Genomic DNA, 17,539 nt, shown 5'->3' on the forward strand with positions numbered 1-17,539 from the left:
TGTGATCTAAAAGAGTAAAAACATTCGAAGAATTTAAACATACTGTTATATTATTTTCATTAGAATGTTGACTCTGAGGCGCCAGCAAAAATTGCCATGCGATTATGCAAAACAATTTTAACATTATTAAATTATTATGTAAATTATGTATTATATAAATTCTAAAAAGCTTTACGGGTAAACTTCACTTCACCAGACTCAAAATTCGTGCCTTTCTCCTATAAATTATGATGTATTTGGTATGTAATCCAGTAGATTTGTCCCCAGGGCGGCTGCAGATCGAAGTTTCGATCCTGCAGGATCAATGGTTCAGGAGTTATGCTTACTTAAAGTTGAGCAATTTGCAGTGTTCTTGACAGGTAAGAGCGCTGCAAATTGCTCAACTTTAAGCAGACATAACTCCTGAACCGTTGACCCTACTGGATCGAAACTTCGATCTGCAGCCGCCCCGGGGACAAATCTACTGGATTACATACCAAACACATCATAATCTATTGGAGAAAGGCACAAATTTTGAGTCCGGTAAAGTAAAGAGCAGCCAGCTTAACTGTTGTATGAGAAGAAAAGGTTCAATTTGTCACAGTGTAAAGAAGATTACATAGAATAGAAATTATTTGGGTTATATAAAAGAAATATCTTGATTTTGGAATAAAAATTTCTTCGAGTCCAAAGGGTTAAACATATTAAGAAAGAAAATAAATTTCGATTTTACTTCCAGCTCGTTGCAATTCAGGTAGAAAATTTGTACTTTGCGTGAAGACCCGCCGTCTAATTATCGTTTCTAATGCAAGTCAGACTAATCAGAAGAGAATTTTCGACAGTTTGAGGGTGGGCCCGGGTAAATCGTTGGAAAATGACGCTATGCGACAACTTACTGGCGCTTATGGCATCGATACACGCGTGAGGGAACACAGTCGTCCGTGGTGGTGTGCACACGCCGGAAATCGAAAACCAGCTCCCGATCGATACGTCTCTTGTTCGGGGTCTCCGTACGAGGGAAACACTGCGGGCTAAGACTCGTCGCAGTCTCCTCGCCAGCCAATTCGGCGTCCCGTAATCGAATGTATTCGGGAATCACGTGTACCGGGTGTATAAAGGGTTTCCGTCGATGAACTTCGCCGACCGAATCAGGGCCATTCGCGACCCATTTCCCCATTTACCTGGGATGACGAGTATACTCGACGATTATTTTCGCGAGTAGCCGTATAGTGGGGCTGATAGCAAATCTAGCCGGTCAAAAGTCCCGAAACTAACTTACTAATCCAGAATAATTAGTAGCGATAATTTTATGCATTTTTTGAGCACCGTCGACTTTTCGAATTTAATTTTCGCTGCAACCGCGCAGCCGAAGGGTAAAAATGGCACCAATTTTCCAACTTATCGAGAGGTTTCCACGCAAGTAAAAAATATTTTCCACGAACCGAAACATTTTTATGCATTTTTTTTGCCCGGTGATTCTTTGAGTTTCATTTTCACTGCAACCGCGCAGCGCAAGGGTAAAAATGCCACCAATTTTCCAACTTATCGAGGTTTCCACGCATGTAAAAAATATTTACCAGGAACTGAAACAGGTTTATGCATTTTTTGAGCATTGGTGACTCTTCGAATTTCATTTTCACTGCAGCTACGGAACGCAAGGGTAGAAATGGCACCAATTTTCCAACTTATAGAGGTTTCCGCGCAAGTAAAAAACGTTTACCACGAACCGAAACAGTTTTATGAATTTTTCCGAGCAGCGGTGGTTCTTTGTCGCGATTTTCCGTCCCGCAAACGAGTTTAGGATCAGGTCTCCGGTCGGCGCGGCGCGGGTAAAAAACGTGGCGCAAGTTCTCGTGCAGTCTGATACCGGTCTATTCAATTAAGTGAATTGTTAGCGGCGCAAGGAGGTCGATTAATGGGAGCCGTTACACTCGGTTTTCGACGGGCAATTAAAACGAAAGTTTGCCCGATGGCCGGGACACGCGATTCTCTCGGGCAACAATCCCCGATCGATTTTCATTGCGCGAACGGGTAACTAGTTTCGGTGAAATGCCCGCCGGTTCGTCGACCCCGTCGTTTCCTGTTTCCCATGATCATTTGCATAGGCTGGCCACGATACACGACACTCGTGCACACACACATGTACACACAGGCGCGTAGAGGGACACGCGTGGATATACCCTATACACGCCTGTCGTAATAGTCACGGTTTATCGGACGAGCATATGTACCTGCCCCGATGTACCAACGATTTCCATAATACGCCGCGACCGATATTTCACGTGCAATTTTCAAATCTGCCCAACTCGATAGCCGTTCCTTCAACCGCGGCGTAAACATGCACGCCCGTTCGCCAACCAGGCCAACCGATACCGTTTCCGGCCGAAAAACTACGCGAGCTTCGCAGAAACTTCCTTGAACTTGATGCACACGAAGAAAGTTCGTCGGCGAAAGATGGGCACGCTGACATAATCAAGATCTCGACGCGAAATTAAGTTGCGAAGCTTCTTTGCGTCTTCTCGTGGTGGTCATCTCACTATTTGAAATAATTAAAATTAATAGTTTCAATGTTCAGTCGAGTTCAAACACTGTTACGAAGAGTCGTGCGTTTCTCGCGTCTCGAATAAAAACTATCGAATGAAGTGCAGAATAAAAATTTGTCGATACTATACATAGAATCATGTACGAACGCTCTGCCAAAGGTTTTTCGTTTCTATGTTATTTGGTTTCCGTGCAATAAATTCAGAAAGACGACCAATTTTTGGGTTGTTCGCGCGAGAAAGTGGAAGGCGTTTGTTGGAAATATATAAAACTGCAGCGATCAAAATCACTTTCCCTACACGATGGTGTGTCTCGATCGCGACGAGCTTTCACTGTCGCGTGAAGAAACATAATCCGAGCTTTTACGCTCGGAGGGCTCTCTTCTCTCCGGGCGCGCTCCAATTTCCACGGCACGTTTGCACCGTAATTGGTCCGAGTTAAACCGGTCGTGTAATTATTAGCGGAACACCTAGTCGGGTCCGATGTGCTTCGGACAGCGCGTGCTGCTTCCACGAAAATTTCGGTTGCAAACAAAAATGATTAAGTCGTTGCATATGAAATGTCCGATTGTGTAACCGCAACTATTTTTTATTGATCGAAGGATCACACGTTTCTTGATTGTATTATGCAAGAAATTGCATTTTTTTGGTCACCCACATGCTTCATTTACAAGATTGTCATCTATTTCTAGTTTGTAGTTATTTTTACTATCAACGAATAGTGCCTTGTTAATTGCCACATAAATAGTTTACTTTTGCTTTAATAATTTGAACAAGCTGAGGAGAATACAGAGATTAGCACTCTTAAATCATTGTCACCTTTTTATTGTTTTAAATTGCACCCACTAATTTTTCCCATACATGTTTTCATTTTCCCATACAAAATTTTCAAACAAGAAAACATTTTCACCAAATATCATATGTGATTTTATTTTGCATTATGATGCGACATCTTTATATCAAAGGAAATTTGTATGTGTAAATTAAAATTGATAGAATCAGGGACCAAAAATAACAGTTATTCTGAAATTTTCCATGATAGAGATCATTCATAAAAAGTTGATTATTCTTGAAATTTAAGATAATGTACACAAAATATAAAGAAAAAAATTCGAAGAACGGAATGATTAAAAAATATCAATTTTTATACTTTTTTGTTACAAATAACAGTTATTATTAGTGTTCAAAAAACTGGATCCTCGTCGATAACTGTTATCGATGAAGGAAAACTGTTTCTATTGCTCAATGCAGTTATCGATGAGAGAAGTTCATTTCGATCGTTCATAACAGTTATCTATGAGAGAAATTTATTTCGATCGATCATAACAGTTATCGATGATCGAATTTCTTTTCACTTGTTCATAATAATTATTGATGTGAAAATTCATTTTGGTTGCTTATTTAATTATTGAGTTGTCTTCTCTTTTTCGGATGGAGCGAGCCTGTGAAATTCATTGAGAAGGTTTCGTACAACAAGACGAATCACCAGACCATTAAGAGCAACACAAAATCTGTTTCTTTGTCACATTAAATTTTGATTGTAGTAATTAATTTTACGAATAAAAGATTTATGAAATAATTGATTGTCTACCATTTGGAAGTTGTACTATTTAATAATAACTATTACAAATTTCCTTCATCAATAACTGTTATGAGCGACAGAAATAAATTTTTCTCATAGATACATAACTGTTATGAGCGATTGAAATAAATTTCTCTCATCGATAACTCTTATGAGCGATGAAAATAAACTTCTCTCATCGATAGCTGTTATAAGTGATCGAAATGCATTTCTCTCACATCGATAACATTTACCAACAAGAGAAAAAATTTTCGGTTATTTATAATCCTTATTTGTAACCAATACGATTTTAGTCGATGAAATACTTGTTGTTCTATGACTTTTTTCTTTTTGGTTATAACAGTTACGGTCCCTGGATAGAATCGTAAGAGCTTTGTACCTCAAAGTGACGTACAATGAACCTGTCAACTGTAATAGTATTTCTAAAATCGGACATTTTGTATGCAACAACCTAATACCATTGGTTTTTTTTACTAGAATCTTGGGTTCAACTTTTCTGCTCCGGTTTGACGTGAAATGTGAAAATGCAGAATTCTGCGGTGGTCAGGGATTTTGGTAAACCACCACTGTGACGTAGAATATGAAAACTGAAGGGGAAATAAGTCATCGCTTCGCCGACTTTTAATTTTCTTATAAAATACAAACCTAAAGACATTCCTGTTTCATTCGTTTCGAAGTTGACCGATTCGGAAGGTGAAGAAACTCAAATCGATTTCCCGTAGAATGACCCTTAACCCTTTTCGATAATGCGAAAGAGCGCCCTCGTGTCGGCCCTGCGTTTTCGCGCGGATCGATCGCCGCGTAGATCACCGCTGAGATTGCTTTTAGCCTAGATCGGGGGAACGATCGGATGGAATTGAGTCGGTTTTAGAAACACGTGTATGTATATATTTCTACGACAGAACAGAAAGTACACGTTCGGGGATCAACGTGGGAAATGAAACGACACATGGTTCTTCCAAGATCTACAAAATATACAATCGTAAATGCGAATGATCCTCCGGAATAGTGGATCGGTCGTAAAAATGACGAGTGAAGTCTTAGAATAATAGCGGGGAATATACAAATGCAATTTTTGTACTTTTCACGAAACGTGTGCTGGGTCTTCTCGAAGGCAATGTTGCTTTTAACCCCTTGACCTATGATTTATTTCACGGTTTCAATTTCCTAAAAAAGGAGAAGATATCGATTGTGTGTTTCCATAGCTGTATATTAACAAAACCAAAGTAGAATTTTATTTCCTATTAAAGGAAATTAGTAGAATACATATTCATTAGACTCTGTTCAGAATCTTCGTCACGAGTCGGACACGATATTGTAGGGGAAGGGGTTAACGTTAACTTTCAGCGTGAATTGCTAATATTTACCGACATCGGGTAAACCGAAGCGGGTTCAGAATTTACAATAATGCGTGGCCGAGATTTTCTTAAGACTGCATTCGTTTTTACAGCATTTTGAGTCCAATTGATCAATTGATACGGGACATGAAATTCACTGTTAGCTCGGTTTTATGATAGTAGCTATGAAACCGAACATTTGCATGAACATCCGCAGTTTAGCGATCGCTATTTCTACCATCTACCATCACGCATACTCTAACCTTTTAACCAAATTTGGTACACTAGTATACATCACCATAAAAATTCATTTTTGGGATTGGACAATGTTCGGACGAATGAAAACGATCATACTTTTGACAACTTATAAGGAACGCAATCTAAACGTCAACGAAAGATAGGCCGTACCATATATAGTGCAGCATGTCAAATAAGAAAATAAAATGTCATACTTGAACTTATGAATATGCACGAATCGAACTGCACCATACATGGGACGAGTAGTTCCCAGGAACGCTTACTTAAATTTATTGTTCCACACGCCCTCTTAATTATATTTCTAACAAAAATTCCAGAAGAGTCTGATTAAATTAGTCTCCAACTCTAAATGAGGTAATCACGTTTTTTTGCTTTACGATGACACCATTGTAGACAATTTTCTTAACTATCGCTTATGAATAGACTGCGGATTTGACGCATTTATGACAGAAATGGGTAGCTTCAATTTAAAACAATGTATTAGTTGCAGTTTATGAACATTATCAAAGAATGAACTATTAGTTATCAATAAATTTCTCGCAATAAATTAACCTCCGAAGGAAAGATTCAGTCATGTTCAGAATTTCTCAGCGAATATTCGCGTCGTGAAGACATTTCGTCCGACCCAGTGTTTTTCACTGGAAGTTAACATCCACAGGTAACATTTCGTTCCGATTAGAAATTAGCACCCGAAGACAACGTTTCGTTTGGCGCAGTCACTTCTCGCTGAAAGTGAATATCGAGAGACAGCATCATTTTCGAAAAGACCCGCCACGATTGCCACAGTATCTCTTAATCTCGATCGTCAGTAGGTCCACCTAGTGACCACCTTGGCGATGGTGAGCTTGGAAGTGGATCGATCATCGTTGACCAGCATCACTTGCTTGTCCAGGTAGTTGATCAGAACGGTGCACACGCGGTCCGCTTTCTTCGTGACGCAGTAGTAAAAAGGCGCACAATTTTTCGCGCTCATGCACATCCGACAGATCTTCTCGCGATCTGCCACGTCGATCTGCTCGTTGTCCATGATGAACGCGAAGAATTGCATCCTCGTGGCGCACACGCACACGGATCTAACTCGTGGTCCTATGGCTCCTAACAATCGGTAGAACTTCAAACCGCGAAACCTGCTGCCGCTTATATTGATCGTGTGCAGTTTACGGCACCTCTCCAGTATGCTGATCAGGTGGCTCGACCGGAGGAACAGCTTGGACGTCATGCCTACGACAGGAAATTCGCATTCATTCAGTATATCATTTATACGATAAATTGAGTCACTGACATTCGAACACTCTCAACACATTACTAGATTGCAGATGTTGATGCAAAATAAAAATTTTAAGAAACACAGGCCAAGGAAAAAGTTCTTTCCTTCTTTAATAAATTTTAGTAGGGTAAAGTGCCCAAATATGGTATAGTCGCTTATTATGGCACTACCTTATATCTAATTGAGAAGTCGCATTCCAGTGAGAAAATCCTCAAACAATACTTTACCATGTTTACTGAACAGTGTGCAGTGCAATCGCACCAATCTATAGATTTTAGTATCGATCCTCCGCCAGTTGTGTCTCCACGTGTTGAATATTTCTGAGGTTACATTTTCGATTGTATCTTTTTCGAGGAAGGTAAGTGATTTTAAAATCTTTGAACATACCTGTAGTTTCAGTTTATTTATATTAATGTTTGCCAACTGTTGGTTTGGGCTGAAATTCATTTTCTCTTTGTCAGTAGCTAGTATTATCAGTCCACGTGGAGTTCCCAATATAGCACTACCAAGGCTTCCCTAATATGGGTATATCTATTGACATTCTATGTGTGGGTGCCGAATATGGCACTAGGTGTCATATTAGGGACTCAAGGTGTACCATATTAAGAACCCCTTTCGCTGGAACCTGCAAATGATACACTACAAAAAAATATTTATCCCAAGCTGTATTGATTTTTGAACAAACTTGACCCCAGAATCTTGTAGAGAGGAAATGCATCTACAACTGGTAATTTTTTGGTCGAAAAAGAGCATTCTAAAATAATCAAAAAATGACATCAACAAAAAGTGGTTCATATTTGGGCACTTTAGCCTAAGTTGAAATTAATATATGGTGTTTCTAAATTCTCTTCGCGCCTAATCATTTTTTAAATTGCACTTACCCATTTTTATAATAAATGCATAAAATCCGCAGTCTACACATTACCGACCGGTGATTGTTGCATAATTTTGAAAAATCTATGGCACATGGCTGAACACTTTTTAATGGAACCTTCAATAGCAACAGCAATTCTCATTATGAGCTAACAAATCACCCTCAATAATGTCATATAAGAGTTTCATTTAAGATTGCAATGTAAAAGAACATTTCTATGCTTTCTTTTGGTACAGCACAATTATTGAAAATCCTATTAATAGGATTCCGGTAGGTAAAGTGTTAATTTTTTGAGAAGTTGGAACACAATCGGTTTGCTATTAGGGCTGTTACTTTTCCGAAGCTTCAACTCTTCGAAGGAACGAAGGGAACTTCGAAGTGTCTAAAGTTTCGAAGTCTTCGAAATGCACGAAGTTTCAAAGTTCGTATGAACTTGTAACTTTATCAATCTTTTACCTGTGGTGGCGTATTTTTTACGAAATGTAGGAGTGTCTGTAATGGTATCAAATATAACTTTTAGCAGCGAAATTTCGAAGTTCAAAGCTTCGAAACTCCGTTTCTTTTAATCCCCTAATAATTTACTACGGAGGTTCGAATTTCGAGGTTTCTGAAATCGAAGCTCCAAAATTTTCGACCTTGGATGGAAAGTAACAGCATTTTTGCGAACAACATTTTACGAAACTGTAGAGAAAATACTAAAAGTTGTATTTTAATTTTAATTTTAATCGTATCGATTAAACATATTCCGAAAATTTAATGCAAATCGATCGGCATTGCAACGAGCTACAAACGTTCGAAGACGGTAAAAATTGCAGTAAATCTAACAGCAATCAATCTAAGAATGCTTAGATCTTTCAATGTCTGTCGTTTTTCTCCGCATCAACCGATTTCGATGAAACTTTCACAGTGCACATAACTGACAGATTAATATAGGCCCACATAAAATAGTTGTAAAACACAACTTTTAGTATTCTCTCTACAATTCTAACCAATTGCAATTTTGTAAAAAATATCTCTTCACATCATGTAGTAAACTAATCATTCCACCTTCCCAAAAAAGGTCAAATCTTAAAATCCAATATTAACACTAACCGATCACCGATCAAAATGACTGGTTCCAGATTTTTCATTTTACGATTATTGATATAATAAAAATAATTTCATAAGAAAAGATTGTATAGATATAAATAAAATCTAAAATCTAAAATCTAAATAAAATCAATCTTGTCATTTTTACAAGGGAACATGCATTAAAAAAGTTATTATTGTTTTTATGTTCGGAATGAAACTCGAAAGATTCAATTTTGGCTGGGAGAACCAGGTTTCCAGTTGGCTGTGGTTTGTGGAGGGTTGAAAATTCGTACGGGTATTGATTCTCGTAGGGTGTTCCCGCTTATGATTCACGAAACACGATGCACCGTTTCACCTGGCAACCGTATTCGCCGCGTTTTCGTTCGGGGCTAATTAACATCGAGATAACAGTGTGCTCAGTGTGTTCCATTCGTCCGCGAGTTGCATTCTTCGGGGGAGCGAGGGCTGTGCCGAGCGGGCCGGGTCGGGCCGATAGGGTGTCACGCGACGTTCTCGCATTCTTCGGCCGCGTTTTCACTATGCCCGAATAAATCCGCTCGTTGGACAAGACACAGAAGTGTGTCCCGGACAGTTTGTCAAACGACCGGCGCCCCTTTGATCGATACAACGCCGACAAATTCGCGAGCAACACCGTGAACGCAGGAAAACCATCCGTCGCATTTGCATGCCTGTCCAATGACTAACGAACGCTGGCTTGCACTCTGCATACATCTCCATATACGATCCTGAGCTGCAGAGAAAATTCCTGTGTGTTCGATCATCCGAGACCTTTCGACCACGCGAGTATAGATTTTCTCGAGGAGTTTCCTCCCCAATTTTCCAACCACGATCTATTAGGTTGTTGCATGTGAAACGTCCGATTTTCAGCAACGACATTAAACAAACACAAGTTTATATACCCAATGTATTCTATCCACAAATTTCAAGTTTCTTGATTGTCTTACGGTGAAAGTAAGATATTATGGTCATTCACGTTTTTCATTTACAAGACTGTTACCTTAATTTTTGTAGCTCTTTTTCACCATCAACGACTAGTATAAAAGGAATGCAGGACAGTCACGTTAGTTGACGTCGAAGTAAACTCGATTTAAAAGTAAAATTCTAATCTAAATTAAAATTGAACATAGGATATTAAGGATTAGCTTTGGACCTCAAAGTTTTATGTAATGTACCTACAGACTGTAACAGCACTTCTTGATTAAAACGTTTTATAAGAATCGCATTCTAAGATCGGACATTTCATATGGAACAACCACAAATATAAAGTCAGTCTAGACTCCAAATCACCAAACAGTGTCTTCTCCAATCCTGATTCCCCCAGAACTTCCCAATTAACGCATTCCCAATGACTCTAAAAGCTCCCCAGCCCTCGTCCACCCCTGAAATACAACTTGTGGTGCCTCGGTCCAGTGACACAGCACTTTGCGAGTCGCTGTGCCGGTTCTACAGACGGTATCGCATCCGTCGAACAGTCTAAAAGCGCGAAAGGCGAGGTCCGATGCGCCATTAAGGGATGGTAACTACAGCAACGTTCTTTCACGCATTTGACACGTAGCCAAAACCCACCCTCTAACTCCTAGCCGGCTAGCCGCCTGCTGCTCTGTTATTCTATTTTCTCTCTCTTTCATCATTTTTGCCGTTTCTAAGCGACAACGGGTAGTGCGAGCCCGACCAGGCCCGAGAGGAAAGAGAGATGGAGGCTGGATGGGGGTTGAAAAGAATTCTGTCGAGTTTTTTGAACCCGAGCCAAAGGCCTCTCTCTCTTTCTCTCTCAAAGCTTTTGTCGATACCAATCCCCGTTAGTGAAGATTTAATTAGAGAAGCCGAAGACGATGACGAAAGGATACCTGTGCAATTTGTGACGTATAGCTCCTCCAGGCTCCTGTTCGTCATCGAGAGCTGCCGCAGGATATCGTCGCAGTCCGGTCGCATGGTTACGCTGAACTTCTTCAGAAACGACATCCGCTTCAGCTCCATCAGCACTTGCCCCGTGGTCTGTTTTCTGCACGTCACCTGGGGAACAACGTTAGCGTTAGCTTTCACGAGTCAATTGCATCGGGCACGCCGATCGATGGAACATCGTTTAATTTGCGTAATCGTTTAACTAACGATTATACATATTTCCATTCGAATCGAGATATTGCCGAGGCCCTAGCGGGATTAATGTGGCCTTTGATCATTCCATCAAATTCGCGAGGTAGACTTTCTCAGTACGATGCGAGTCTTCGAGATGTCACCTCTTAAATGTTTTTTCTTTAAAATAACCTTCGATTGACATCGTATGCATCAATACGGGAATAACGTAGAGATTATTCCGTTATCAGCAGTCCGATCGAAAATGTTTTTCACGTGATTATAGCACATTTTTTGGGGAAAAATGTTTAAAAGCAATATTTTTAAAAATCCTCTAACAAATAGACGTAAAAAATGGTAGGTGTATTTCTAAAAAATTGAAGGTGACCGCGAAAAATCATGAAAAAAGAAACTTTTTAAAAACCACGCTCGTATTAAAGTGCACTAAAAAGGAGAAAAATTTTATATTCCTGGTTCTCCAAAAAATTTAATAATAATAAAAATAAAAGCGTGGAGCGCTAAACTATATTGACGTAATTTTCGTGGGCGTTCCACGCTTTTATTTTTATAGTCACTAATGTCATGATTTCATTTAAAATATTAAATTTTTGCGAGAACCAGGAATAAAATTATTTTCTCCTTTTTAGTGCATCTTAATATAAGCGTGGTTTTAAAAAGTTTTTTTTATATATTTTTTATTTTCTACTTTCTAGTCTTTTTTAAATGGAACGCAAGACATAGTAATACTGGTACGAAATAGTAAGATATATATAGAAACGCAAGATAGAATGAGGGGACGACTCCGAGAGACGTCGTCTCTTTATGGAGTTCGAAATTCTACGAAATGGAACTGAATGAACGGAACATTACATTCAGCTCCTTTGGTGCGAAGTGGGTCAGTGGAGTGGGGATGAGTTGGAGTGGGAACGCGTAGTGGAGTAGGGAGCGCTGGCGCGCGGAGTGGGGATCGCTGAACGCGATGACGTACTACCGAGCGTCGCGCGGCGAGGTATGACAGTTAATATTAAAATTTCTTTTATCCTAGACGCATAGTTTTTTAAAAATTTGTTTTTTAATATTGCATTGTCATCCAGTCCTGAGCTCAAGTCTAGCTCATCGGGAAGTGGTTCAAAATTCGATTACAAGATTTGACGCTTACAACAACGACAACAACGACAACAACGACGACACGGCAAGCTAATATATGCGTAGTAAAAAGAGTTGACAAAAAATTTACTATAATCACGTGAAAGCTCTCTTGAAACGTTGAAACCATGCTAGATCGAGTAAAATCATTTTCGATCGGAGTGCCAATAACAGAGTAATCTCTACCGATCACGATTCGTGGTTCACCCTGTAGAAAAAAATCGCGTAAAGATGTTTAACTATTGAATGGTTCAAATTGTATTTCGGTTTAGTTGCTTATGCCGCCATCTCACGGTGTCCCCTTACACTATTATGGCACGGCACGGCCCTGCGGGTCTGGACTCGTTTCCAGGATTGCAAGGGTGCGGAATGCGCCTTCCCATTTCTCGATAATGCAAAATGGGGTTTTTCAGTAGTCAGAAGCGCTAGATAAAAGATCAATCTAGGCTGCGATCGCTCTCAAAACTCCTATTTTTACGGGTACGAGGCGTAATTTGCATTATGCGTCAGCATGTAGCTGCCGCAGCTTTATGAAAATAGCTACGTGCGCAGCGGTATGCTTTCGAATAATGCAAATGACTAAATTAATTAAATTTGAAATTTGGGGGCAACTGCGGCCTAGGTTGATCTTTTCTCTAGCACTTTTGACTACTGAAAAAAACCCATCTTTGCATTATCGAGAAATGACAATCCTAGAACCGAGTGTACCCCTTTAACGTTTAATTACTCGCTTGTATGTAGTATTTATAATCTGAAAGCATGAAATTTAATGAATCAAAGCTTACACAAAGGTGTCGACCGCACTAGCAAATATTCATTTTGCATTAAAGTAGTTATTTCATTGAATAAAAACGAGTCTACCCCCATAAGCGTAATTTGCATTGTTCGGCATCATGTAGCTGCCGCAGCTTTATGCTTCCGAATAATGCAAATGACTAAATTAATTAAATTTGAAATTTGAGACTAGATTGATCTTTTCTCTAGCGCTTTTGACTACTGAAAAAAGCCCATCTTTGCATTATCGAGACATGAAAATGTCTTTTATCTAGCGGTTTTGACTGCTGAAAAACCCCATCTTTGCATTATGGAGACATGAGAAGGCGCATGAATGATCCGCACCCTCGCAATCCTGGATAAAACGAGTCTACCCCATGAAATATGCAATCAAAGGATGGCAAGCGTCCCGTCAAGTTACCTCGTAAGTTCGCCAGAGGATCGGATCGCTGGTGATTTTGTTGAATAAGACGGACACACGTCTGACAGCGCGGAGATCATCGTTGCTGAGATAGGAGAGTATCTCGAGGATGATTTCGACCGGGAGTTTCGCGATCCACGAGGACGGCCGATACGCCGACAAATCCAAAGGCTGGTTGTCACACTTGTTACAGATTCTGGCATACTTCCTAATGGGCACTCGAGTAATCGCATGCTCGTATTGCTCGTCCATCCTCGTCGCGTTTCCATTTCCGGCGGCGTCGGTACGCGCGCGGTCTTCTCTCACATAGTCGGCCGATTTACCGGGGGCTGTTAACAAGCCAAACCTTTGTTTCTTTCTCCGCTTTCCTTCTCGCTATTTATTTGCTACCTTTATCTTTTCGTCTGTTGTGACGTTCGCAAGATTTTAGGGTTACCACGTTTAAACGACGAGACTGGGAATTTTGACGTTACACGAGTATAATCACCGTTCCGCGACTTTTGTTTTTGTCCGGGATCGAACGATATATTATCGAAGCTGTTGACATTTCGTGTTTGTAGGCTGTGACACCGCGAACGTCACTTTCCGCAAATATTTTGAAGAATACACGCGCCCTCTGTGACCGAGGATAGAGACGATAAAGGACCGTCGCGCGGCCTCTCAAGGGATTTACCAAAAGCCGATTTGGATCGAACGAAAATCGTGAGTCGCGAAGCGATCGTAAAGTTTAAGCGGTTTTATGCAATTTAACAAAAAATGTACAGTGAAGAGCATAACTGGTCACACATACTTTAAACGAGAATAACTTTTTTATGAATGGACCAGACGGTAATGGACCAAATGGTAAAGAGTGCAATTTTCTCATGATTTTCGGCCTACATCTACCTATTAAACTGAAACTGATACATTGGTGTCCTTAAATATTTTTAGCATGTCCACTGCTTTAAATTATATGTACCCATTTTTGTCATAAATGCATAAAATCTTCTGAAATCGAAGTTCTGAAATTCGAAGTTTCAAAATCTTCGACCTTCAAAGGAAAGTAACAGCCCTAATGTAGAGTAGTATGTATGTATATTTATTTATTTGTTCCCTTACGGGTTACGAAGGGATCCCGTTCCCTTTACAATTCTTTTCTCTCACGCTATTCCACCTTTTTTTCTCTTTTCTTCTCTCCCGACATGTAGAGTTAAATCGCGCGAGCGACCCTGGAACTAACTCCGAAATAAAAATGTCTCTTTCCGGCTACAGCTGACCATATCCAGCACTGCGAAATTTGTCTTCGACGCATGATTCACCTTTCGATCGCTGATTGAAGCGATCCGATAGCATCGTTCACTGGTGACCCCCACAGCATTCACTACCTTCCCTCTTTTATGGGAACCACTCCGATCACGGAAATCACGATAGTGACTCATGTGTCGGCCATTCGTAACTACACATGGTTACCATTCCCGTTAATGGCACGGGGTCCCGTATCACCACGATGAATTCTCCTTTTTTTGGCAAGGAGCTCGTGCTCGTGCGTGCTTATCATTGCCAGGCGTTCCGCCAATGCAAAATGTGTACAAATGGCGATCTTTATTAAATGCGGATCTTTATGCATTTATGAAGAAATTAACTGGGTGAACTATAAAACGATGAAAAATCTAAGAATATTGTTATGTTGTTTCCAACGTGAAAAGACAATTATATAAGGGATAGAACGAATTTTTATTTAACCACTGCTTCCCACAATCAATGCAGAACATTTTTATTTTGCATAAAAATCCGCAGTCTAATCATTACACTCGTGCTATTCCAATTGCAAATTACATTAACTATATATTTTCTCAAACCAGAGTTGTGCTAATTTAAGTACACTGTAATTGAATTACTTTGTAATTATTACACAGTAATCTTAAAAGAAGAATCTTAAAATAGTAGACATTTACATTTGAAAAATGTAGAAATATGGAGACGTTATTTCCGATCAATTCAAATTAGGTATATAAGAAATAAATCTGTATTTAGCTCCGTTTACGAGCAAATCTTGTATAAACATTTTAGTTTGCACGACGATCCGCTGTCTAGTAATTATAATTCGTAAAATAATTCAACACAAGTCTGTCCCAAACGAGTATAAATGTATTTTTCGATTATTAAAGTAGCTGTTTAGTTTGAAAAATGTTACTTTGCAGAACGATCGGAAAAGAAAGATGCGTTCGCAGCGATCACGCGAACGCGTATCCGAGAGAAATGCGATGCATAGAATGCCGCCCAGCTAGGTTGAATAATCTATGAGCACCATTTATGAAATGGCGACCGTATTTTATATTTGACGAAGGATCAATCGCATCGATCGAAAAGAGCCGTTCTAATATTTGCACCGGGTCAACGTGGGCGTCGCGGCGTGTGCACCGGTGCAGCGTCTTCTGCTCTTGAGCGTAATGCATTCAATCATTCAGATAGCCTCCCCGGAGAAGAGAGAAGTATACTATACGGTGGTCGGCTGACGATCCTGAACCGACGATGCTAATTTCAGAGGCGAATACGAGAATGACGAATGTTCTTATGATGTTTTTTCGTTGGCAACGATCGTTTTAATTATAGACACTGTGGGATGGATCGGGAAAAGAGCTTGTTACGATTCGCTTATGCTTTTATGCGTATTATATAAATGCAGTTCTACTGGGCATTTCTTCCGTGAATAACTTTTCGGGAAATCTGCAAACCTTAGACATTAAATACGAAAGAGTTCGATGCTATTGTATCTCACAAATTTTACGATATTGTAAATTAGCTTCGCGAAAAATCTTTCGAGAATCTTTGGAGTTCTCCAAGATCTTCTAGATTCTAGAGTTTCCTGAACACTTCCATCTGCCACTCAAAAGGCGTCTATACTCGTTTAAAATCTTTGAAACACCCTAATGATAGTACCTAGCCACCGTAACAATCCCGAGCAACCTCGAAGCGCCTCAAAGATCCGCAGACCTTCCAGTGAACCTCGAAATCTACCGAAAGTTTCGCAGTTCCTGCGGCGCAAATTTGAATCGTCCGTGACGAAAAGTTTAGAAATTGATTTCGCGTTCGATTTCCCCTTCGCAGCATACACCTTGATCCGATTACCCACATAAACTTCGCAAGACCACCAGTGGGAGTCAAGGTGGATCTACAGCTCGGTTATATGCACTTTCCATTGAACATTCCAACATTGTAAAATCAAACGCCGCGACCGTGTGCAGCCGCGAAGAATCGATGCTGTCTATAATTACGAGCCTGAAGAAAAGTCACGGCTGTACTGAACAGTCTCACGTCGAAATAACGTTGCATACTTATCTTACGAACACGTAGATCATTTTTCAGGCTGTTGGTTCGACAGACAAGATATTAGACACAGAAAACGTTTACTTTTGTCAACTGCATCTGTAGAAACGCGCGCTGTGCACCGTCCTCGCAAAACGCGCGTTTCAAACGATAAAAGAGACACGACAGTGCATCAACCACCGATGCGATGGCGCGGTGCTAAAAGTTTGCCCGGCCGATTTTCGCTCGCGAGATTATCGACGTTTCTGTCGAAACCGACGACGACACGTTCCACGAGCGGAACAATGAAGAAAACCGCGACGCTAATGCTCGCTCGTTACGCTGAACCTGTTATCTTCTCGCGTGTCACTAGCCAGGCTGACGTTATCCGTCTTTGTCGGTAACTGAGAAGCTTCTCTCCACGCAATAGTATTCTTCTCTAATTTGTTGTTACCGTGCAAATATCTCGCCTTTAGAACTCGAGAGCTCTCTGTCTGCGTGAAAATAAGATATTTATGTGGAACCTTGCAAAGAGCGTACGATTGGACACTTCCCATTTATTTTCGGAAATAAATTCCCAAAGTGTATTGAATTGATACTACGGATTTGTCGTAAGACACAGTCGTGGCCGTTTTTGTTGAACGGAGAGATACGAATGAGAATTGTCTGTTTCAGATAAATTATGCTGTCCCAGATGAAAACCAACACCGTCGGAAAACTGGAAGGGAAGCGACCGAAGGACCTGATGTCGTCCTCCAGTCTTTCCGGGATGTCGCAACTGTCGAACAGCAGCGAGGAGACTCTGGAGCCTCTTGTACATAAGCCGCACAAATCGGAAACATCAGAGAGGTATGTTGAATGAAAGTTTCCGGAGAGCCTTTCGATTAACAAACTGTTCGAAAACTTTCACT

General features: G+C 40.3%; 2 protein-coding genes across 2 annotated transcripts in view; one reads left to right on the forward strand and one right to left on the reverse strand.

Moving 5' to 3' along the window:
• Ttll5 (Tubulin tyrosine ligase-like 5) overlaps positions 1-17,539 on the forward strand; it is a 72,108-nt gene that overhangs the window by 14,002 nt on the left and 40,567 nt on the right. The window contains exon 2 of the mRNA XM_076427243.1: positions 17,304-17,477. Coding sequence (XP_076283358.1) covers positions 17,311-17,477 — 167 coding nt within the window. The 5' untranslated portion in view covers positions 17,304-17,310. The remainder of the gene's footprint in view (positions 1-17,303; positions 17,478-17,539) is intronic.
• On the reverse strand, positions 4,795-17,501 carry LOC143210439 (uncharacterized). The gene is made up of 3 exons (XM_076427325.1): positions 13,344-17,501; positions 10,777-10,942; positions 4,795-6,917 (listed from the first exon to the last, which is right to left on the reverse strand). Exons 1-3 carry the CDS (start codon positions 13,593-13,595, stop codon positions 6,502-6,504), a joined length of 834 nt encoding a protein of 277 aa, XP_076283440.1. The 5' UTR covers positions 13,596-17,501; the 3' UTR covers positions 4,795-6,501.

Source organism: Lasioglossum baleicum, chromosome 7, assembly GCF_051020765.1.
Source record: "Lasioglossum baleicum chromosome 7, iyLasBale1, whole genome shotgun sequence".
Lineage (NCBI taxonomy): Eukaryota > Metazoa > Arthropoda > Insecta > Hymenoptera > Halictidae > Lasioglossum > Lasioglossum baleicum.

Excerpts from the sequence above, each read along its gene's own strand:
- LOC143210439 (XM_076427325.1), bottom strand. The coding sequence starts at position 13,595 with ATGGACGAGCAATACGAGCATGCGATTACTCGAGTGCCCATTAGGAAG. Across the intron at positions 10,943-13,343 it reads TCCTCTGGCGAACTTACGAG|GTGACGTGCAGAAAACAGAC; the intron begins GTAACTTGACGG and ends GTTGTTCCCCAG. Across the intron at positions 6,918-10,776 it reads ATACGTCACAAATTGCACAG|GCATGACGTCCAAGCTGTTC; the intron begins GTATCCTTTCGT and ends TTCCTGTCGTAG.